This window comes from Haliaeetus albicilla, chromosome 10 (genome assembly GCF_947461875.1).
Source record: "Haliaeetus albicilla chromosome 10, bHalAlb1.1, whole genome shotgun sequence".
Taxonomy (NCBI): domain Eukaryota; kingdom Metazoa; phylum Chordata; class Aves; order Accipitriformes; family Accipitridae; genus Haliaeetus; species Haliaeetus albicilla.
Window position 1 is genome coordinate 14,054,348 of NC_091492.1, and position 24,003 is coordinate 14,078,350.

The 24,003-nt window shown below is 46.1% G+C and overlaps 1 protein-coding gene and 1 long non-coding RNA gene across 3 annotated transcripts in view; one reads left to right on the forward strand and one right to left on the reverse strand.

Annotated features, from left to right (window-relative positions):
* The window catches only part of LOC138687255 (uncharacterized), a 47,942-nt gene extending 46,442 nt beyond the window's left edge, over positions 1–1,500 (forward strand). For both annotated transcript variants that reach the window (XR_011326503.1, XR_011326502.1), the window contains one exon: positions 165–1,500. This is a non-coding gene — a long non-coding RNA (uncharacterized lncRNA). The remainder of the gene's footprint in view (positions 1–164) is intronic.
* VSTM2B (V-set and transmembrane domain containing 2B) lies at positions 1,496–22,501 on the reverse strand. Its single transcript, XM_069793560.1, has 5 exons — positions 21,855–22,501; positions 20,989–21,173; positions 19,372–19,401; positions 18,025–18,415; positions 1,496–2,084 (listed from the first exon to the last, which is right to left on the reverse strand). Exons 1-5 carry the CDS (start codon positions 21,925–21,927, stop codon positions 1,996–1,998), a joined length of 768 nt encoding a protein of 255 aa, XP_069649661.1. The 5' UTR covers positions 21,928–22,501; the 3' UTR covers positions 1,496–1,995.
* Between the last annotated feature and the right edge of the window lie 1,502 nt (positions 22,502–24,003).

Genomic DNA, 24,003 nt, shown 5'->3' on the forward strand with positions numbered 1-24,003 from the left:
CAGCCATTACTTGAAGGATTAGAGCTCTTGTGACATTACAGACTCCACACGTACCTCTGCATCGAATAATTGTCCTTGAACAAGTTCATAGACATGAATGCCGGTATTAATTTAGGCGTGGTCTGACATTTAAATCTTTTTTTCCACCTGTCTTTTCCTTTCAGGTTATAAAAGACTCACCTTCCCATGTGCATGTGGAAGCCAAGGACTGTGCTCTTCAGTGTCTCATGCTCTGATGCACTTCCAGGCTTACAGCAACCACCTCCCCCAAGTTGTTCCAAACAGCGGTTCTGCTTTTTGTGGGATGATTATGGATTATTCCCCAACCCACGGGACACTAGAGCTGGCATTAAGGGAATGAACATTCTTACAAAGATTTTATCACCTTTGGATCCCCATGGTAAGTTTGCCCCAGTACAAGAGGGTTTTTATCATCACAATGTAGTAGTACGTATGAAACACAGATGTATTTCAGTCTCACACCTGGTGAGACATGAGTGGCATAAATCCCTCACTATTACTGGCAGTCCTAGAAAAAGCAAATTCTGACCATCTAAGAAATTGAAAATCCCTTCCTACCCTCCTTCTAGAAGAGGACTCGGGTACGAGGTGAGGCAATGGCACGTCCTGCTTTTGCTCCACAGCTGCTGCCGACAGAGTCCTGCTGGTGCTGTAGCTGTCACTTTACCATTTCCACAATTAAGGTCTTTTCTAAAATGCTATGCAAATGAAAGGATAAGAATCACAGTCAGACATTGAAAATTTCAAAGTACTTTGCTAAATTAAGCTAAAGAAGGTCATGTTTCTTTACCAAGTCATCCTATTACCTCACTTAAAAACCAAGCATTTCTAGGACAGAAAAATAACTGCTGTATTTACTGTAAAAAAGCCTTTTGCTTCATTAGAGGAAAGCTCACTTGGTAAGACAAGTGACACAATTATGTAATTTCAAAAATCTGAGTATTTTTTTTGAACAAATGTTGGAACCAGGTCTAGGGAATACAATATTCCAGGTTGATTTATTTTTATTTTCATTTTCCAGTGCTGATTCATCTTTTTTTCAAAGGGGCCTGGGGAAAACCAAAGCAACTTACCTTAAATGCTCCACGCTGTCACACTGTCCATTAACTGCCCCAAGATAACTGGTGTTGCCACAGGAAAATGCAGCTATAGCTTGTGACTAGCTGTCAGCACATTCCGCTGTGGGGTTTGGCAAGACATGGGGGTGTGTAATAAATAACTGATTTAAATTTTATTTTGTTTGTGATGCACCTTTCCTCAATTCTCTGTGCTGTGACAAGGTAGGGAACAGACACAGCCGTGAAGCCTTCTCAGAGAGCTTCAGGACACAGGGAAAGGCACACGCATCTGCAAAAACTTTATTTCAAAATCTTTTTATTCAACTGTTATTCAGCAATATACAATACAGTTTATAAACAAATGTCTTATCTTGTTTCCAATCTTCCTTTAAAAATAAATATTATTGACAGTGAATATTAATTATGGTAAGATCTACTTTTTTAATTAAAATGTCTCCAAAAGAAATAATTTAATTAAAAAAAAAAAGAAAAAGGAAATCCAAAAAACCTAAACACAATAATCTACTAAAAATATTTCCTTTCTTAGGAAGGGCTTTGACCCAACATCTTTACATATTGTCATAAAGATAACTGCTCAACAGTTCGTGCAAAATGAAGAGTCAGAGGAAAGGTTTAGAAAAGAAAAAATATTACATTAAAATAAAGAAATCATAAGTGCCATGCACAGAGCAGGGCTTGACACCATAGTCTGGAAACTAGATGCATTATTCTATGTGGTTTACTTTCTGTGGCATCCCCAAAAATATGTTCTTCCCCCCATGTAGAATTTATCATGCTTCTTTCAGTCTCTTTCTGTCCATCTTTAAAAGTGTAGGTATTTTTTTGTCAGGGGTTTGTTCTGTTTTTAAATAGGTTCTTTTCTGTTTGGCTGAGGAGGAGCGGAAGAAGTAGTCCGTCAGTGGTTTACTAATAAATGTATAAGCTTATGCAGTATTAACAGGGACATATATAGGAGTGGGTCTGTAGCATAAATAGGTCCTGTACCTAGAAAAGAAAGAGACAAGGGAGAGAAGGAGATTTTATTCTTTATCTTTTCCAATATAGAAGATTAAATGCAGAAGAGAAATATAGGAAGATTTATTTTTATCACTTCAGAGCCAGGGGTCAGAAGCTTAATTTTAATAGTAAAACAGCATCCTCAAGCTATCCAACTCAAATACCCTTCTCTTCCCCCTCACAAATCTAACTCCACTTAGGTCATTTCATTACGCATTACTAATGGTATGCCTAAACTTGGCTTCAGCCAAGTTACCAGCAATTGAGATTTCTATAAATACACCTTAATCTGGTATATAGTTTCTTGAGAAATGACAGGTATCCACCACCCATTACTTTAAAGGGAAATGACAAATGCTGTGGCTGTACTCCTTGATTAACAGGACATGAACCCATTTCATTTGGAATGGGAACAGCAAGACCTTGACATCTTCTTTACCTTTTATAGGAAAGAGCAGAATTTTAAATTTAAAATGTGCACAGGAGCTATAGAAAAACAGAGGTCAGATGTGGAACACTTCTGTTACAGTCATTTCATCCAAACCCAGGGAGGGCAAGACCGCTCCCGCTCCTATGAGGTAAGCTTATGTGGCATGATATAGGGCTGCAGGGGTAGTTATGTACATGCCATCGTGGGAAAGCAGGTGCCTGTGACCTTATGGCTGCAGATAGAGGACAGGGGCAGGGGGGGCAGGGGCAGACACCAACGCCTTTGCTCACAGTAAGAAATGGTATCCATGTCCATACCGCAGCTAACAAGGCTGTCCCTGCCTCATATCCACTTAGACACTAAGATACTTGTTCAGTTTTTTAATTTTCTAGTTACCTGTGCCAAAAAGAGAGGAATTTACTGTGTGCCACCATGGTCCGGCCCCTCTCCCTCATGTGGGAGGGCTGAGCCATGGGGCCGAGGTGCATCGACTCCATCTCTGAAATGGGTCACTGCTCTGCTGCCGGGCAAGGGTGAGAACAGCCCCTTCTTATGGAGAAGTTCTGCTGTCCTGGTGCAGCCTTCATTGCTGCAGGACAAGAGACCACTGCCTTTCACTCCCCAAGCCCCTGCTGAGCCCATGCAAACAAGGCTGGGCTGGTCCACAGCAGCAGCTCTTTGGGTCCCAAGCGCCAATAGGTGACCCCTTTCCAAAGCCATGACATTCACTAGCATGTGCAGTTGTCACCAACACTGCATCATGACAATACAGGGCTGCACACATGTGACAGATGCCTCATATGGCTGTGGGGCATTTCCACAGGGGTGAATACAAAAGCAAGAGCCCAGCTGGAGCCTTGCCCTGCAGCTGGAGTGCACAGAGACACCTGGGGAAAGGCTTCATCAGTGCTGAACACCCTACATACAGGAGTAATCAATGCCCAAAATACTGACAGCCACCCAGAAAAGTGACTGGCAGAGCCACTTTGCAAAGCGTGAAAGCTTTAAAAAAAAAAAAAGTTTTTCATGTTCAGTATCTCTGAAAAAAGAATCAGGCCACTTCTATTTAGGAAACTCACTTCAGGCACCCTAATGTGAATACTTTAGTCTTGGTCTCTAGGAGATGTGAGTCTCTCTCAGCTGTGGCATGATCAAAGGAAATACCTCGAACAGTTCCTGAGTAAACCACTGCTCTTGGGCTCACTGTTCAGGCTGCCTCGTAACCTATATAGACCTCACCAGCAAAGCTAGAGTATTATTATCCAATATAAAAAAATAGTTCATAGTAATGTGGTGTGCAAGTGAGGAACTCAAGAAATGTCTCCATAGTGCTATCTCATAGACACCTAGACTGTGTGGAGATTATTTAGTTATTAAGGTTTTAATTAAATCCTTGCATGCACAAACACATGGCTAAGGACTGCCTACATAGCAACAGCAAGCCATTAAGATGAATTCAGGATTTTTCTTTTTAAAGCTGAAAAATCACTAACACACACAATTAACTCGGGTAACTAAAGGAGTAACTCGTTAAATCCTTGCCAAAAGACAGTAGAAGTGTGTGCAGGAAAGTGCACAACAGCTGCTAAAGCTCAGGTTCCTGGCCAGCACATGGGACAGACAATCACCAGCCCCAAACATCCTTGCTGCTCTGAGGCAGCAACGCAAGAGCTCACAAGCTCAGACTTGCCTTCCCTACCCCAGAAACCAGCCCTGCAGAGCTGAGGTGCAAGGAGGGTCTGCCCCTGGAGACCTGCAGGCAGGATAAGCAACCTTTGTGCGCTGAGAGGGTGAGGGCAGCGGGAGCCCTGCCTGTGCTGATGCCAATCCTGCCAGACTTCCCAGCCTCCACGCCAGCCTGGGAGCAAAGAAAGAGGGCTGTGACAGCCATTTTCCAGCCTCAGGGACCTCCCTCCTCCAGCAGGTCCCGCCGTTCCTTTAAAAATAGACAGTCAATTCACAAATACATTATATCCTACAGTTTTAGCAAGGATAAAGCCCTAACAACAAATCTGTCTGCACCAGCGAGAGAAAACAGCTTGCTGGCTGTGAAGGCTGAAGGTAAACCCCCATTTTCTGTCCGTCTCTGAGCCTGACATGCTATGTGTTATCTGAAGACTGACTGCTTATTCACAAATTGCAGTCACTGGCACAACAGACCCATACTTCCAGTCAGCGCATCCCCATTTCCAAGCTGTCAGATGGCTCTTCTCACTTCTGGGACCTGGCAAACCTGCAAGAACGCCAGCCCAGGATAGTCCCCATGTGCTATTGCCATCCCCTGTACCCAGGGATGGCAAGGACAGCCTGGCAGCTGCACGCAGCTCACAGGTGTGGAATTTGTGCCAATTCCACACCTGCCCACCACTGCAGTGCAGATCAGGCCTTGGGTATTTATTTATTATGCTCAAAGCTGAGGGCAGTGAGAACCCGTTTTTCCCTGCCAGGGCTGAGCTTGTTCTTTCAATAAAGAGGACTCGAGTTTGAGGAGATGCTGCCAGTTACTCAAAAAGAACGCTACACTTTGTAAGGGGGGGGAATCCCCCCTGGAAATGCTGAGGAACTCAACCTGGAGAAACAGGCTCTTGTAGCTCAAGTGCTCTTACAACCATCATACTGAAGGGCTGCGAAGGACACCGGGTTAGGATTGTTTCTGTTTTGAATGGAAAGCAGTATTAGTCACAACTCCATGCTGTAGCTGTGTGCCTGCTTACCAAAATAATTCCTACACCAGTTTTACCTTTATGTACTGGTTTTAGTTTCAATCTCAATGCAGAACTGCGAATTAATGCAACAGTTCAAATTTTTTGTCTTCTCCTCCTGTAGAAATTGCCATTGTTTTTAACCTACATTCTCCATCTTAATTTGACAGCAGAATGTGAGTTCAGAGTCTGTTAACAGAATCTCAGCAGTTAAATAAAACATATTTTTAAAAAATTCTTTGAAAGCAATTATTCTTACTGAACACCAACTACAAGCTGCTTTTTTTCATACTGATTCAGCGTTACTCTGCTCTAAGACTTCAGGCAGTAGAAGCAGATACACAGACTTCAGAATTCTCCTCCCTCTGAACATAAGCAGACTGGAAATACCATTTCCAATAAATTCTCCCTGTTTAGTTAACCTGAACCCTTTTCATTATAGGTAGTATTGTTTATAAACAAGCTGGACTTAGTGTCCTCAATTCAGCTTTTACTGCAGTAGTGGAAGTCTTGACTTTTACTGAATAAATTGCTACATTTGTAGATGTAAACAAACAGCATGTGGTCTTGACCACTAAGTATCTGGACACGCGACTGACCCAGATTTGAGAACAGGCAGTTTCTATCCAAAGACTTTAAATCAGGAGTACACAGTTACTCACAAACTACAGACCCTTACAAGAAAACATTTCATTTATATTTTGAATATTCATTTGATATCGTAACCTTATTTATCACTACACAGATTTACAATTTTGCTTTTAAATTATTTATATGCACATAGCTAAAAGGGAAGGTCTACCACTAAGCAGAACAATAAAAAATTGTTATGTTTGTGTATGGTGAATTGCTCTCTGGCATCACTCATCTTTTTTTTCGATTTACAATATAATAATGTTTTACTGTAGTTTTCTATTTAATAATTTGTTTTGTGCCAGCATTCATCAAAGTTTGACTTAGTTCATCCAACTGAAAACAAACATTAATTAACCAAGTGACTTGGGACACATGGAAAAAATGGGATGATTTTTTTTGCAAGCTATATTTAACCAACAGCCAAAACCAGAGTTTCCAGCAGTTTCCTATTTTTCTTCCTAGAAAGAATCTGAAAAGTTCCTTGATGTCCCTTTCTGAGATAGATAGTGGCAAAAATGCAGTGGCCCATATAATAAAAAGCTGAAAGACATCAGTAGTCTATTTTCCTTGAAAGATGAGAGAACACCTAAATCTGACTGCCTATTCATGATGGAGCTGGGACTCCGGTTGGCAGTATCACGAGACATTTCTCTGTAATGGCTTTTATGCAGTGACCTGTTAGCCTCAGCCTGTTTCCTTACAGAACAATGTTCAATTAAAACTCTCAAACCTGGCATTTCATTAAGAGGTGAGGGATCAAACTGACCATATAGATTGATTTATTCTCTCCGTCCGGAAACTTTAGACTGCACTTGAGACATATTCTTGGAGAAACTGCTCCTGCTATCTTGTATCTATGGAAAAAATAGGTGTTTATTGGGGTTGTTGGTCAAGGATCATTACATGCAATAACCTCCTAGATAAAACAAATTCTCTCTCACTGACATACATTTGGAGCACTTCCACTGAATTGAAGGGAATTTACCAAACTTCAGATCTAAGAGCTTCTTAGAAGTTTTTAATTAAAAAGACGCCATTACTAAAGTCACTATACACTTACTGAACTGAAGAGATAATAAGCTACACCACATGAGAATTACTTCGCAGTCTGAGACATGATCTTATAAGCCGCATATATCCTTCTTCCACTCTTAAATACTTACAGCACAATCCACACACTGCATTTTTGCTGTCGGGGTTTTTTTAAGGCTTGTAACTGGTGCCTTAAACTTCATACTCCTCACCAAGTGCTAATTCTCCAGGATGCTGTGCAGAAGCGTACCCAGAGCCTGTGCTAACTTTAGCACACTCTCGCAGCTAAACCCTAGAGCACTGCATGTAACATGAAGTGCTCTTGTTAAAAGAATTATGTGATACTATGTAAATCTATGCAAAAATACTAAACTATGGGGTCCCCATTGCTCCTGGCTTTCAGCTGGCTGTGGATCATCATGCCTAGGCACAACTAGAAACAGCTTCTGAGCTGCCTTTTGGTGTTGCTAATTTTGGCAATGGTGACTTCCCACATATTTATAAGCAACTGCATGGGATCTGCTCACCACCGAACCTGCCTAGAAGGCACGATGACAAAATTAGTTTTCTACCCACTACACATTTTTTTATTTACGATTCGCTGAATTTTGGAACAGCTTTCCATAACTCATCTCAAAAAAATGCCTCATAGAAGTCAGCAGACATATTTATTTCTACACAACCATGCACGTATAAGCTAGTGATCCTGCTTTCTTCCTTCATCCATGCCATCAAGGTTTTTAAGGTCAAGAGTAAGGTCTTCTCACGCAGCTGCGTGAAACTATCAGCATTGCCCTCCACATCATTCTTCTTGAAAATGCCCATGTTTCACTTTCCTTATCCACACTGTAGCCTCAAACTCTCCAGGAAACTGAAACCAGCTTTACTGGCCAGAGTTTTGTAAAAACTGTGTCATCATTTTAGGTCTTCTCAAATATACCTGAGTTTCACAGTTTGTCTACCTTCTCACTTAAGATACCCACTGCTACGTTCAGGCCCATATTTAGAAGTGAATTGCCAAAATACCATGTAACAAGGGTTAACTGAAAGCCACTCCTATCCTAATTTTGGAAACTCAACGGGTTTTAGTATTTCAAATAAGATTCCATTTGCATTTGGAGTATTTAGGACTCCTGAAATGACCATGTCTGACTTGCCCATATCTATATCTATTTACATGCTGGGCTCAACTCATGTGACTGAACACAGAGGTGAGGTAGAATGTACGGTGTGATAACGCTACAGAGGCTGCATACAGGGCAGCACAAGGCGAATTTCCAGCACAGGCAGAAAAGTAAGTATGTGTATTTGAGGAAAATCCAATTCTTTGTAGTAGCCTGTTCTTAATTTTGATTGTTCTTGATGTGACATCTGAAAAAGCCCATCTAGGACAGAAGACTTCGGTGTTTTAGTGGTAAACCACTGCAGGGGTAGCAGGAAGGCACAGGAATTGCCACATATTGAAAGGCATGACAGCACTGTTAAGCAGACCAGCGGAACCTTGTTTTCTTGAGAAGCAGCATCTTCTAGCTCCCTGAGCATTTCGATTGACACCCTTAACCTCCCACTTTGAGAAAGAGAACTACAACATGGCTAACCACCCGTGAAGCCCCTGTTTTAGCATACGCTGTGAAAAATGGGTCATGTACATCACATAGTTATGAACAGATTAGAAAACAAAGAAATTGGATGGCAAGGAGAGGGAGGTGTAGTCATGCAAGGAAATGATGCAGAAGAAAAAGTTTGGTTCTGATACGAAGCTAAGAAAATAAAGATTCCTTCTGCAGTGTTGATTTTCCAAAGTACTGCAGTGCTTTGCTGGAAGTCAACCTTTGCGAGTGCCTGTGGGGTCGGACAGATGTAGGAATTGGTAGAGGAGTTGGGTGTATGTTTCTTAAGGCACTTGCAATTATTGAGGTGGATTTCTGATCACATTAGAGCTCTTTTCAACTGAGACTCATTAATTGTTCTCAAAATGCTAGGACTGACAATCCTTTCCAAACATGCATATGGTACACAGATCAGTCAAGTGCTCAATTATCCTCTATGGAGGCTCTTCCCTTTTTCTCTTAGATCATACGGACATTATTAGACATAAGCTACAGGATTAGATGGACAATTGATCTGATCCAGTTCGACAGTTGCTGCAAGTCTGCAAGACATTTTTCTATTAAACACAGCTACTGACAAACAGAAAGAGGGGTAGCTGAACTAGTGGATTTGATGAATATACACATGTGCATATCAGATAGAGAGCAAGAAATAATTTTACCTTTATTAGAAATATTTCTACTTTTTAGGTTGCCAGAGAAATATGCAGTTTCATTGTCAATAGGCTGGTAAAAACTCACCTCCCACTGAAGTTACAAGAAGTAGGGACACACAATACAGGGAACAGTTGGTACATTTTCCCTCAATATCCCCACTTCCCTTCTGTGGTAGCCAAAGATGTACAGAGCAGTCAGCAGTCTTACTGAAAGCCTCACTCCATGTCTTCCAAATGCTACATTTGACTTAGAAAATTGCTGTATTGAGAGAAGGTGGTGCCCTTGGAAAGCCCAGCAGACCAGCAGCTGAGCCGATTCACATGGAGCTGTGCCTCTTGGGATCTGTCCTACACTGGAGACAGCCAAATAAACTGCCCAACCACTCCAAATACCCACTCTTCAGAGAAATTAAGGAAAAACTTCAAGAAAACACCAGCACATGCTTCAAGAAAACACCGAGACTATTTGTAACAAGCTCCAAAAGGAAACACTGCTACAGACAGTGTCAATGTAGAATAGAAATGTATCCTGAATACGTGAAAAGAGTCATTCATGCTATATAGATTATACAGCTTAAATACTTTACATTGGGCTGCAATTAAATAAGCCAGTAACTTTCCTCTTTTGAGACCTGCAGCTGGTCTCTACTTTGTAGTACATTCCTATAAACAGACTTCTGCTTTGGTATCTGTGAGATGATCTCTCCTCACCAACTATCTTACTAAAGAGATCCAAAACATGCAACTATGGATTTGTTTCATTTCCAGAATTTTCTGCAGTTCCATGATCTAAAACTAACCTAACAAAACCAAGCACCATTAATTCACTCCTTGACTCTTGAATAATGAGAGATACAAAATTCTTTGTAATGCGATTTGGTGGAAAATGAATTTTGAACTAAAACTTACAGAAAAATAACTAACTACATTAGTGGTAATTCAGGTGATAAATAAGCATCCAGCCCTAGCCATCCTTCTTCAGTACTACTATGTGAGCAAGTCCACAGCATATTGACACACACAAATAGCAAAAAGCACAACTCAAACTCCCCAAACCATGAGGCAATGAAGAATACTGGTAGCGGGTTTCAGTTACTGAGCTTTGAGGTGAGTCTGGGCCACATTCTCAAGTTTTTCATTATAAGCAGGAGGAGCCACATTGCGAAGCACAGGCAAGCTAGATATGGTCACACAATTCCGTAAATTCACACTTCAGGAAAAGACTTGCAATAAGAGTCACACTGGACAGAATCACAGATTTACATTCTGTAATTGATACAAGCTGTAAATATTTGCAACCCAGAAACAAAGAACAAGACACTGTAGTTCTCACTTCACTGTCTTTTAGAGTATTTTTGACTTGATCAGGATTAGGAGCAAGCTGCCAATGTAGTTGTAATTACCACTCCAATCAGAATTACTAAAGTTAAGCAGATCCGAGTGCAGCTTATCTAAGGATTTTTTTGAAAAATAACCCTATCGTGTCCATACTTAAAGAATAGAGCTAAGTGCGTTATCGGAATACATAATGACACAGGGAAAATGGCTGTATTGAGAGCATACGCCTGAAAAAAAGCAGAGCCTGTGATTTACACAAAGAAGAGATCACTTTTTTGCTGTAAACAAATGGTGAGATTTTGGGAATGACCCACAAATACAGAGACCCTCCAAACCTTTCCAATAATTGATATTTGCTAGATATTAGCTAACTAAAGACATTGCCATGCCCTAGATCTAAGGGAGGCCAAACTTTATGGAATAAGCCAGCAAGGGATTATTTGGAAAAACTGTGGACATGGGATATTCCTCAGTGCCCTCTTTACATGTGACATCTCCTGCTCCCTGGCGTGAGAGGGATTCAGATTAGAACACCGATTTTAAAATTTATAAAGTAGTAAAGTAGTTCTAATTATACCAGCTGAGTGAATTTTACACATGACCAATAAAATGACAGACATAGAAGACTGTGTCCATTAGAGGACTTACTAACTGTGCACTGCCTCATTTTGAAGTTAGCAGCTGCTCCTAGGATACGCAAGGCTGCTCTGCTTCCTAGCCACAGCCACGCAAATGCAGGGTAAGACCAGATATTACGGCAACTACTTGACACCCTTCGTAAGCTTCGTTAGCACAGCTCCCTTCTCCAGCCGTGGCACAATGATCTGCGCACTGCGATCACACTGACTTCTCCACAGAGCACAGTTGCTGCTCTGCCATACTGTTCTTCTTTCCAGCTAATAAAATTGCCTCCCAACTGATAACAGCCTAGCAATGTAAAATACTCGGTTGTTAACCGCTGTTGTGACAAATAATACCATTCTGCTGACAACCCCATTTTTTCCAATACAAACCTACTTGAACTGTTTATTATTGACATACGGGACTGCTCTGCCATTATCTAATTTTAAAAAACACATAGTAAACAGCAATAGTGAACCTGCCAGCATTCTTACTGCTTTAGCAAAGCTAAATCAAAACCCAAACCAAACCCCTTTTATTACCAGCACAGTCCTGTCAGGCTGTGTTATGTAAAGAAGACACACCTTCTTCACAGGACTACTGTAAGATTCACTTCCTGGCAGATCCTCCTTTATTTCTGCTTTCCAACTACAGAAACACCACTATTAATATCCTTCTCAAAACTAGTACCAGTAAGATTGTCTTGACATTCTTTCTGCTATGACTGCTAAGTATACCACTTAAAGTATTAAGGACCTATACAATCCACAACACAGTTCAAGTGTTACTTTATACATCAGTAAAGCTGCATCAGTATAGCAGAGGTGGCGAATGCATAACAATATCTGCCTCTTGTAAAATATACAAACTAAGTTAGCTGGTACTGTAAACTAAGACTCCATTTTGCAAAGTATCTACTGAAACCCTACATAAAGAACTAGCAGTATATATGTATTCCTGCCCCAAATGCTGTTTGTTCATGCAAAAAGACACAGTTGCACTCAGCCTTCCCTCATACAGATTTCTAATTTTCACTCACTAATGAATCAATCTCATCTAGAAATCTAGACCAGCATTAGGTACAGCTTCCACATTCATTAGAAAGACCTGGAACACCCCTTTCATTGTGTTCAGTAATATCTTTTTGAACATTTTTTCATCTATACCTTGAAGATCTTAAAGAAGTTCAAATAGTATTCAGATTTCTTCAAGGACACTGCACAGGCTTTAGTAGAATAGGTTAGTACATTTTTTTTCTGTCCTCCGGGGAACAAGCAAGAACCGCTGAAAGGAGGTTACTCAAATAAATTGCATTTCCACAGTACAAAAACACCCTGGCACAGCTTGTTTCTGCCCTAGGTAATGAGGTGACACGGTACTGCAGTTCGTGCTTTTGTCCAGTTTGAGAATTAATCCACATTACACACACACAAAAGAAGAAATTTGTCCTCACTTGTCCCCAAAGCAGTCTAATTTGCCTAGATATTAAAGTGCTAGTGATGTGTATTTAATTAGAATTCTTTTTGCATGTTTGTTATCCAGTGACATTTAGGAGGTCAGCCTGATAATTCATTTATGGCCTCTGTCTTGCTACTTTATTTAATGTAAAGGAAAATGTGATGTGACCCAGGTTGCATTTAACTACAAATAACAACAGAATGTCAGCTCATGTATGGTCTCATAAAAAGCACAGGGGGAGTGAAGTAGACCCAGACATTACCGAGTTGGAAAGGTAGGGAGCCTAAGCTGAACAGCAACACAGAGAGACTTTCCCTTCTCGGTATTCTGTGTAGTGTTCATCTATCAAAGATAAACGAGCTCCATGGGCTGTTTCTCAAACTAGCATGCAGAGTCACTCAAATTCTGACAAAGCCAGGAAAGCCCTAGACCCAAACCCTTACCCAAAGTTAATCCAAACTCAACCACAGCCAATCCAAACAAAGGCCCTCTAACCAGCCGCAGCTTGTTACACTCAAGAAAACAGTGTGTTCATTTACTTTCTTGTCTCTAAGCTGCAAAAAAAGTACTTTTTGCTTCCCCGTGCACAATGGAGATCTAACCGTCTCCCACACCGTCTCCTGCCTCAAGGTAGGTTGCCACAGCTTGACTTAGTGCACGTACTGCTCTCACGAGCATCACAGCGAGCTGCACATGCACACAGACTGCAGAATTGGGACCTGGTCCTTTATTATCTTAGGCCGCGTAGCCCACAAGCAGACTTCCTTCTGCCTCAGACATAAAAGGCTTTGTGGGGGGGAGAGGGGGATAGGCGTGAAGTGAAGACTTATTTTCTTCCTTGCTGTGAACACTTCATCTCTGCATAACACGAGTCTCTCTGCGTCCTTCCTAGAGCACTCTAAGCATAATGAAGCACAGTTTCTTGTTTCACACTCCCATCTTTGTTTATTTTATTTAAAGCTTTCACTTCAGAGCTTTGAGGCTAGAGATCAAACAAATAAAAGGGAATTTGGAAGCTGCAATGTCTGATCAACATTCTGCTCAGAAGTTAAGCTAAAAATTGCCCCCAAGCCGATACACAGGCACTCATTTTGGAGACCGTTTGGTAGGATATAATACGTCCTATTTGCCTCCCAGAAGGTCAGTATGAAGATCCTTGTTTATTACTTCACTTATCAGATGACAAAGTTAGTCTTGTGACTAAGGCACTGGACTTAAATTTCAGAGATCTGAAATTAAGTTTTCACATTTAATTTCACAGCTGCCGCACACTCAACAAAGTTGGTCATCGCTCTTCCTGCCATTTGTCCGTCTCACCCATTTGGACTACAAACTTTCTGGGACAGAGACACTGCACGTTTTGCTCAGTGATGCTCCTATATCCCCCCCACCTACCCAGTAAAAACTAGGAACACTTCCAAACACATTAACACTATATGTGCCCTTTCATTTGTTCACCCTGATTTTTTTCCTACAGCAAAAGATTCCATTTGTGTCGATGTATTTAAACTGAAAGCTAAATATTATTTTCATTTAGAACCATATGGACAACAACTCCCTCTCTGGTAGTATTAAAACCAATGATCTTACCAGCAGATCTTTGCCTCCTTGCAGCCTAAGTAACATGTTCTCAGTTTCCGCTTCAGCCTACCTTACGGGCAGACAAGCGGTAATCTTTTTGACTCTCATGAGACCGCTGCACTAAGTTTTTATATGGTAGTTTAAACATTAAAGATAAAATTCTGTTTGAGTAGCTAATATTTCTGGCATACTGGGCAATGTTTCTGTTACACTGGATCTATTCCCTTATATACTATAATGCTGATCACAAATTTCTACCAAATACAACTTCAGATGACATGTCCAAAACTATGGATTTTCTGTTTATACCTGGTTTGTCAGATGAGACTCTATGCTCTTTACAGAATCTCACTGACAGACACATTTATTCTAATAAGTTCACATTTCAGTTCAACTAGAAGATGTAAAGAATCACATTTTTCCACAGTGCATGACTGGGACTCCACCTCAAATCAACAAGATCCCTGCAGGCACATCTGAAAGCAGCATTTCATCTATAATCACATTTATTGGAATACAAGCACACAGAGGCCCTATCTAACTACACTGAACATACTGGGAAGATTGCTATTGCAAGGAAAACAGGATTAGAACACAATTCATGCAGGACACTGTGGCTAGTGCCATGCCATCAGCTTTTAGGCAGAGCTCTCCAGTGTATTAAATGAGGGTGTTTCTTAATCACTGATGGCAAATCCATTGTTTGAGCACATTTCTGCTTTTACACAGAGGAAACATCCCTGTGTACAATGAAAAGACTTACAAATGCTAAAGACTTTTGAGAGTAAATGTATTAGATGATTCAATTATTACACACAGGTTTGGTGCAAGTACTTATCTGTACGTGTGTTACAGACCTCAAAATATGCTGCTATGCTAGTATGTAATTCATACAGCAACACAGGGTTAGGTCCTGCAGTCTTACACACCTATGTGAACAAAGATTTAGTTTGATTTGATGGCCCTAGCGTGTGGAAGACCAGCTATGACACTGCCTTGAGGGCGTGGACTCAAAACAGGACTTCTAGTTTCCAGAGGTAAAAAAAGAGGGAAAAAAAACCCCCAGTATTTCCTATAAAGAGACTGCATTATTTACAGTGAAAAATAATTACTGTACCTATATTAGCTCTAAACAACACCACTTCAACATACAATTGGGAAACTCTGAAGCTCAAGGATGTAATTTTCTTTTAAGGTATTCTGAAGAAAGTTTAGTGCTTATCCGACCCAAGTGACAGCACTGGAGACCCAAGTCTTCGATTTCCTTACAAAAGCAGGTGATATCCCTGCAAGTTCTCATCACACTGACCTCCACGTTAGTTTTTATCCACATGCCTTTATTCTGGGTAGGGAGCAACACTTCATGTCTAGGGGAGATAAATCCATTTCTTGCCTCTACACCAAGCTGTCTCTCTCTCTGCTTCAAACCAAGTGCCTGGCCCAGACAGTGTTTCTAAAATACACCAGTGATAGGGACTGGAACAGCAACCAGCAATCTGCTTCACAAAAGCAACCAAAGAGACATCTCATGGTAACAAGTCTCAGACAGTTCTGGTCCAGAATGCACCTGAATCAGGAACTTCGAGGGCCAAGTCTTTCAGCTGCTAACCTCCTGAGCCACACTGTGGCTGATGGTTTATTGATAAGCAATACAAGCAGCTCCAACCTGCCACAGCTACGGAAATTACAATAAACCCAGCAGAAGCCTGTAATTCAGGGGGTCTTGGTTCAAGCAAAGTATTTTTACAGAGGACCATACTCAAATACAAAATCAGTTGCCTCCCTTGTATGGAGACAAAAGCAACTGCTGGTTTATACCTTATTAAGTCAGTACTATGAACAAGAACAGGAGTCCTGTGCTCTCTACGCTGACTTCAGCCTTCTCCCAGCATGGAAACTGCCACGGAGTGGCACTGTTCACAGATACTAGTGTGCACAGGAGAGATGTCACAGCAGGAAATTTTGGTTTAGCCTATTTTGTAGCCCTGTTAGCGTCAGTCTCCATCTGGAGATCCCCACAAAGTATTTTTCTGCATTCCACTACCTTTTTCACTCATTTAAATCATTCCATTATCTCCACTGCTGGCCACAATGCTTATAGCTTATTTTCAAAATTTAATCCAGCCTAGAAATGATGCAGCAGTGCCACATCCCCGAACCACAGACATGTACAAAATTAGGATAGACAGCAGTTTAGATGATCTGGGCAGGGGGTCTTGCCCTAACAGACATATTTGACATGCTGTCTTGGCGGCACATACTCACATCCATCTGTTGAGATGGAACTGAGCCCACTGCACTTCCATCGTCCTGTTTTTAGTTCAGATGCACTACATAAGCTCTGGGTTCAGTAGGCAGGGCACACAGTGCCGTGAATCCTAAACCTAACTTCCATTGTCAATGTGGAAAATGTTGCAAGAATTCTCACTGTGGGGAGTGGAAAGAGGAAACACGAAAACAACCACCAGCCCTGGGTTCCTAGGAGGAAAGCAGATCTTTCCAATAGGAAAACAACAGATTGTGAGCCTTACAGTATTCAGTTTAATTTCTTGTGGTCAGTGAATTCACCAAAAGCAAACTGAACTTTTTTATATGCCCACAGGCACCTGTAGTTAGACCTCAGGAATTAGCACTTTGTCTTCCACTAGACACCAATGAACAGCCAGCTTAGTCTTAAGAATGGTAAGGAGTAAAACCTAGTTTTCACATATATTTCTACATGAGAAAGAAACTAAATTGTTCAAAAAACAGCGAAAGGTAGTAGTCAGAGAAAACACAGCACCTGTAAAGCACCAGCAGGTCACAGTGACCTACTTACAAATGATTTCCATTACTGTGAGCCAAAACCTGCAACAGTTTGCCCTGAGAGCGTGAAGAGGTATCAGGAAGAAGTGTGAACGTTCCTGCGTGAGGATTACGAACCTGCGTCAGAAGAGACTCAGCAGAGAGGGGAGCTCAGGGCTTTCCCTGCATAGTCAGTGGCATAAAATTGTTTCCCTTCTTCCACAGATAACTTGGCAGGGACATTTGTTCAACCTTAGTTAAGTGACAGTGGACGAGAGGGGAGCTAAAGCCCAGTCAGAGCAGCACCACACCTCTGAAGCTTCAAATACCTTTGCAATCCACATTTAAGACTCTGTTCTTTGCTGCTGTCATTAGCGTAAACAAAAGTTTATAATGGCCTTCTCTGGCTAGCCGTAACATGGTAATGTGGCATTATTAACTTAATACGGTATTAACTGATAGACAATCGGTATTAGCACAACGTTTACGTTTGCAAACCGTTCCAGAGCGTAGTATCTCCAACTCTTATCCTGCCAGCAACTCAAACGTGGAGCTCATCACACAGCAATTGACATTTCCCTTCCGAACCTGTCACCTGCTCTGCACGGGCCCCGTGCCCGCCCCGGCCGACCAGCCCCCGTCACCACTCGCCGATTTCAGTTCTCTGCAGAACAGCCGCGGCATTTCGCTCACTTGAGGCCGCAGCTGCTGCTTAAAACACCCCGCCCGAAACGCTGCAACGGGGCCTCTGACAGCGGGGCCTCCCGCAGCACCTACCCAAAGGAAGCCGGTCCCCTCCTTGTCCTCAGACTCACCGCCCCAGCTCCGCGCCTCGGCGCCAGCTCCCGACGAGGCAGGGCGCGATGCCCCGGCCCAGGCCCCGGCTTTTGGGTTCCTTCGAGCCCGTTTGCTTCCCGACTCGGGTGCAATTACTTAGCTCGAGCGCTCGTCCCAGCGCCAGTCCCGGCCGCGACCGAGGCGGGTAGCGGTGCCCTAGCCTAAACCGCGCGGCGGGACTCGGGGAGCCGCGGCCGGGCGGGGTAGAGGGGCGCGCCCCCCGCCCGCACCCCCGCGCCCTACCTGACCCGTGCTGGTGGCGGAGGATGGCGGCCTGCCCGGGCGGCGGCGAGGCCGAGGAGGCGGCAGCCGCCGAGGCGGTGGCGGCGGCGGCCCCCACCTCGGCCGGGGGCGGCGGCGGGCGCTCGCCGGGGCCAGGCGGCGGCGTGGGCCGGGCGGCCGTGCCGTGGCGGCGCGGTGCCGCGCCGCTCTGGATGTGCGAGACCGCCTCGGCCGCCTGCACGTCGGGCGGCGCGAAGCGGGAGAGGACGCGCAGCAGCGCCTGGGCCTTGTGCTCCTGCGTCTCGTCGTCGCTGTAGTCCGCCACGCGGCACTGGTAGACGCCCTCGTCCTGCCGCCGCACGCCCGAGAGCCGCAGCCGGTGCGAGATGTCGTTGCCCTGGACGCGGACCGTCTGCAAGAGAGCGCACCGCCGGGTGCCGCCTCAGCAGCGGCCGCCGGCCCCGCCGCCTTCCCCTTCTTCCCCTTCCCTTCCCCAGCGGCGACCCGCTCTCCCCGGTGCAGCCCCGGGGGAGCTCGCTCCCGCCCCAGGTACGCGTCTTTTGCTGTCCAGAACACCGCGCCTGGGCCAATTCCCCCCGCGAGCCGAGCGCACCGGACGTTTAAGCCCAGCACCTCGCAGCTACGGCCTCCCTTCGGGCCCCCAAGGCGCCATCCAGAATGAGTCCCTGCTCCACCACCACGGCCCCTCCCCCCCGTCCCCCGCCCGGGGGTCCTCTCTCCCCTCTCCCCCTGCCCAGTCCCGCACAGAGCCCCCACGGAGCCCCCGCAGCGCTCCCAGGTGCCGGGCACGCTCCAACCCGCCCGAACCGCCCCGAACCCGACCCTCGGGGAAAGCCCAGCACCCCAGGGGTGGCCCCGCGCCCGCTGCAGAGGGCCGAGCCCTGCCGGGTGTAGTGCCGCCCAGCGGGGACCGAGGAGGGCTGGGGCGGAGGCAGTCCCAGGCCCGCATCGACGGGAAAGGGGCTCGTTTCTTGCAGGACAGGGAGAGAAAGGGGTCGCCACGGGCGACCGGGGTTTGCAGAGGGCAGGGAAAAAAACAATCTTCTCTCCTGGTCTGGCCCACAGTCCTTTTCAAACGTGGCTAAGGAAGGGCTGTAAGGCAAGCATCACCTCCTCTCGATTTGTGAGGAATGAGATGTGACTGCTAAACCAGCAACAGATGGTAACGTTTCGACCAAGCGACAACACACCGAGGAAGGGAAACGTGCCATGCTCCTGCCGTGCTGCAGGAGCGGGGCTGCCAGTGAGCCCAGCTGCGTTCATGTGTCAGGAAAGGAGGGGGGCATGCAGTAAATCCCACGTGTATGGGAGGAGGGGTGCACACCACCCAGCTCGAGCTGCACTTACGCTGATTTTGGTTGCATCCTTATTTGTTACCTAAAAGAACAGAAAAAAGGGAGATTAGACTTAGCTCTGCCAGCACACAACAAGATGCTCATATTCCCACCCCAGTGCAAGGACAGGATACAGACAGATGCAACTTTCTCTGCCTGCCATTCACACAGCCTGTGTGTGGCTGGGGGGGGGGGGTGTTCCCCAGGCAATGGGGAACGCAGCAAACCAGTGCTTAACCCCGGGGGACTGTTCTGGTGAAGCTCCTGTGGTGCCCACCAAGGGTGCGAACAGCAGCCAAAGAAATGCTTGTTGCATGCTGTGCTGCTCACAGTCACTGACAAACACTGGGGAAGACACTTTACCAGCAGCATTAGCACAGAGGTGAAGTGCTTGGGCAGGATGGATCCCACACTGCTCAGAGCAGAGCTTCGGTCCTGAAACATCCTGGGAGCAGGTATCGCTCAGCAGGTTTCGAACTTGGTTATTTTTTTTGTCTCCAGCCAACTACTGTAAACCTAAGCGATGCCTCAGAGCTCACAGATGCGCCTCCCAGGGCATCATTCTCCAGGCATGCCCTGTCATCATTTATTGTAAAAGCAACTCACGGTTTTTATATAAGGTTAAAGAAGACATTTAAATCCAAGCAATTTATTTCCCTGTCTGACAACTGACTTACACTTTCCCCAGCTAGGCGGCATCGCATTAGCTCAGTGTCTATATGCTTTGCATCTCTATTTGAGCTCTGCAGGAAAACAAGCATGCCACAGAGAGGGGAGCTGGCACAGGCACAGAGGCTGCCGCGGGGCACCCTGCCGGTGCAGGAGATGGGGGGCTGGAGAGGATGATGTGCCCTGTGCAGTAAGGCAACATGGCCTGGAAGTCCTGCTTTACCCGGCTCCTCGTACAGCCCCGTTTGGCACCAGCAAGGTGTCTTGCACCTGGGGGGGAGGCTGCAGAATGAACTGGCTTATGTTGGGGAAATGCAGCTGAAAAATTTAGACTAGAGCCTACCCTTGTGCCAGGCGGCTTGCTAGGGGGAGGGGAAAGCACACGCAAGATTTAAGTCTGCTTCATGCATTTTAATTACTATATCCGACTGTCTGAAAATGTCTTGCTGAGCTCCAGATATGGACGTAGGTGTGTACATGCACCCCAAGAAACTGCATGCATTTGTATATGCAAATTGATACGTACTTAACATACTAACAGAGAGAGGTGTATCCCTCATGCCTTTCTCTATCAGTGAGCAAACAGAGGCTCGCCCACGTTTTACAACAATTCCTTGCTCAGCCCACAGCAGTGCTGGTTTTTGCTTGTCCCCACTTCATACTACAGCTATTTTTGACTGCCTCCCTTGGGTCCTCATTGCTGATTTTGCAGCAGGACATTTTTCATTTTCTATTTACAATCCTTAAAGCACTGACTTTTTTTCCTGAGGTGAAGTCCCCCATGGTGCATGCCCTGTCCTCCTCCATCCCAGGGAGGGCCTGGAGATGCCAGTGCTTCCAATGGCTCGCTGGCACGGGGTAGAGGAACAACCCTCCTCTCTGGGACTGCTGAGTTTATTCTGATCACCCTCCGAGCATGTTGCGCTCTATGAAGAGATATATCTCCATAGCACTGTATTACCTTGCTCCTGCTGCCGGGTACACTGATGGCTAATTCGTGTGCAAGTTCTCTGGCTGGTTCTTTAAGGTACCACCACTGGATTTCCAAGGAGTAAGAGGTGGATCCGCTGGCTCGGAAAGCACAAGGCATCTCAATATCATCTCCCTCCCTAACAGTCACATCTTTGGGAACTTCAGTAAAGGTAGCTGGGAGGGGAAGATAGAGTTACAAGGGCTGGTTAACGGGAGAGATTAAAAGACAAGATCAGTCCTTTTCAGTGTAACGTGAGCTGCTTCAGCTCAAGGGCTAAGCGCTGTCCGAGACACGGGTTTCCTGTAGTGCGGTGACCGCAGGATAAGCGGAGCATCCAGGACTGCGCACCCGCGGCAGGGCCGAGCCGGTCCCCGCCGCCCTGCAGCCCGGGGCCGCGGCCCCAGCAGAAAGTTCGAAGAGGCCCATAAAGCCCCTCGTCCTCCCGAGAAAGCCCTCGGCTGGATAGAGGGGCATCAGTGTCCCGCTGCCCCCTCCCCCAGATCCGGCGCGGGGACCGTCCCGGGCTGCGCGCCCGCTGCGCGCCGCTCCGCGCCGGTGGCCGCGAGGCGCCGAGCCCGCGCTGCCGGCAGCTGCGGCCGCAACAGTGCCACCTTGTTCTGCAAAAAGCCCCCCCCGGGCAGCGCTCCCTGCCCCCAGCCGGCAGCACTTCCACAGGAAAAAGCGGCGGGGAGGACGGGACTCGGAGCAATCGCCGGCAGGAGCGAAGCGACTGGGGCTCAGCTGCGGGCGGGGCGGCGAGCCCCCGCCAGCACCGGAGCCCCGCCGGCTCCCGCGAGCAAGTTGCGTCCGGAGAGGCGGCTCGCCGCGGGAAGAGGCAGAAGTTTCCTACTCACCGGTGACGATGAAGAGAAGAGGCGCGTTGAACATCAGGTAACAGAGGGTGCAGAAGAGCCCCCGATTTTCCATCGCATCTATGTGGGCTGCGTGCGGGGGCGGGCTCGGGGCGCAGCCGGGCACGCCTCAATCCATTGCACGCCGCGGGGCCGGGTCAGGGCTCCTTCCCAAAAAGCCAAAGCCACCCGACTAGCCTCGGTTTGTGGGGAAGCAAATATAAAATCCACAGCCGGCTGCTCAGACTCGCTCGCAGGTGGAAACGACGTTTCTGGGAATGAAGCGATAAATCTCGTCCCGATTCTTCGGTGCTCCGCCGCGAGCGGAATTCAACTGCCCTGCCCTGAATGGGGGCTCCTGCTGTCCGCCAGCGAGGAACTGACGCCGGGCTCCCCTCCGAGACCCATCACACTGACAAGCCCGCTCTCGAAGCTCGCAGGAAGGGCCGGCGAGGCGGCAGGGACGAGCCTCCTCTCTCCCTGCGCCTGGGGAGCGCCCAGCGTGTTCCCGTCGCGGCCCGGGCTCAGCCCCTGCACGGGCGGCGGCACGACCCAGCCCGCCTCGCCTCTCCCCTCCCCGGCGACGAGCGGCCCGACCGCAGCTGCGCCCGCGGGCCCGGCCCCCGCCTCCGCGGCCGCGCACCGCTCCGCCCCCAGCGGGAGGCCCCGCCTGCCGCCCGCCCGCCCGCCCGCCCGCCCGGCCGCAGCGCGCCGCGGCTCCTCGGCTCCGTGCCTGCTGTCCGCTCGCCATCCCTCTCCGGCACGGAGCTTGTCTGTGCAACTTGGTCTCGGCGGCGCTCTGTACGTGTGCCTCCCGCTTCTCTCAAGATCCCAGACGCGCTCAAGAAGGAACTGCGAAGTACTCGAATGAAGAGCAGTAACCGGACTGCTTTTTGCTGGCGTCCTCATCCGAGCCTGGGTCTCCTCTTGGGGTGCGTGCTCAGAGCTGATTGTTCAGTTGCTGTCAGGCTTCCAAACTCTGTTTATTACTTGTTAAAATACACGAAGGAAAAGAAGAAAACCCAACAACAAAACAACTCTCGTTGATTTAGAATACAGTATCATAAAAAGAAAATGTGTCTGTGGATCAGCTATTTCTCAGGCAAATGTCCCAATTAAAAAATGGAAGCGCTCAGAAGTCAAGTCAGTAAAGTCATTACAGTGAGTTACAGTCACAAGCAGAGTTTCATTTGTGCAGTAAGTAATGTGAGGGAGCTGTGTTTTAATAAATTGGAGGTGCCTTTCTAAAATCTTAGCCTTATTTTTCTGAAATTCCATTAAAAGTCGCAATTTTATTCAGGCACAACTTCATTCAATCGCTGGGATGGCATGGGAAGTATATTTTATGATCCACAGAGAATTTCCCTTATATTTTTAATGGTTTCATTCTGTACCAGAATGCAAAGTCGGATGCATGAAGATTTCTATGGAACAAATTATTTAGAAACATTCACTTTTTGAATAACTAAACCGGACCAATTTTTAAATGGGTGCTAGTATCTAGCTTCCTAGCTAACTCCCTGTCTGGCCAGACTGTTAGAGGCTTAAGTGGTTGGGCCCTGCCAGCTGCTGGATCCCTGCTAGGAAAACCCACCCCGCATGGTTTCCACTAGGAAGTTTCAGTAAAATTCATGCGATCCTGAAGAATACTGAAACTGCATCAAATTGATATTTCCTGTTGGAATTTTTTTCGTCAGAGCATTTTCTGCCATTCCTACTTATCATATCATGATTTAAAGCCTGTGACAGTCCTCTGTCAGGTCCATGACAAATTGCTTGAAGAGCAACACCTTTGCCTTTCTCTGTAGTCTTTACTGGGAGCCTAAATCCTGCCAGCCTGAATCCTGCCAGCACGCAGAGCCCCGTTCCCCGGCCAGGTGGAGTCAGTCCCCACCAATCATAAAAGCTTTTATTGTAATAACTATTCAACACCATTTAATCAAATAGTCTAATAATCACTTACGCTTTGCTTTTCCACCCAAAAGCTCAGCACGCTTCATTCAGTAAGTAAGCATCATTATTTCTTTTCACATATGGCCTTAAGGCACGTAGCACTGCAGAGAGTTTTATGGCCACCTTGCCTGAGTCCCCGCGTAGTGCTTCACCTACCAGGCCGCGTGAAGGCAGAGAAAGGCAATCATGACGGACTTAC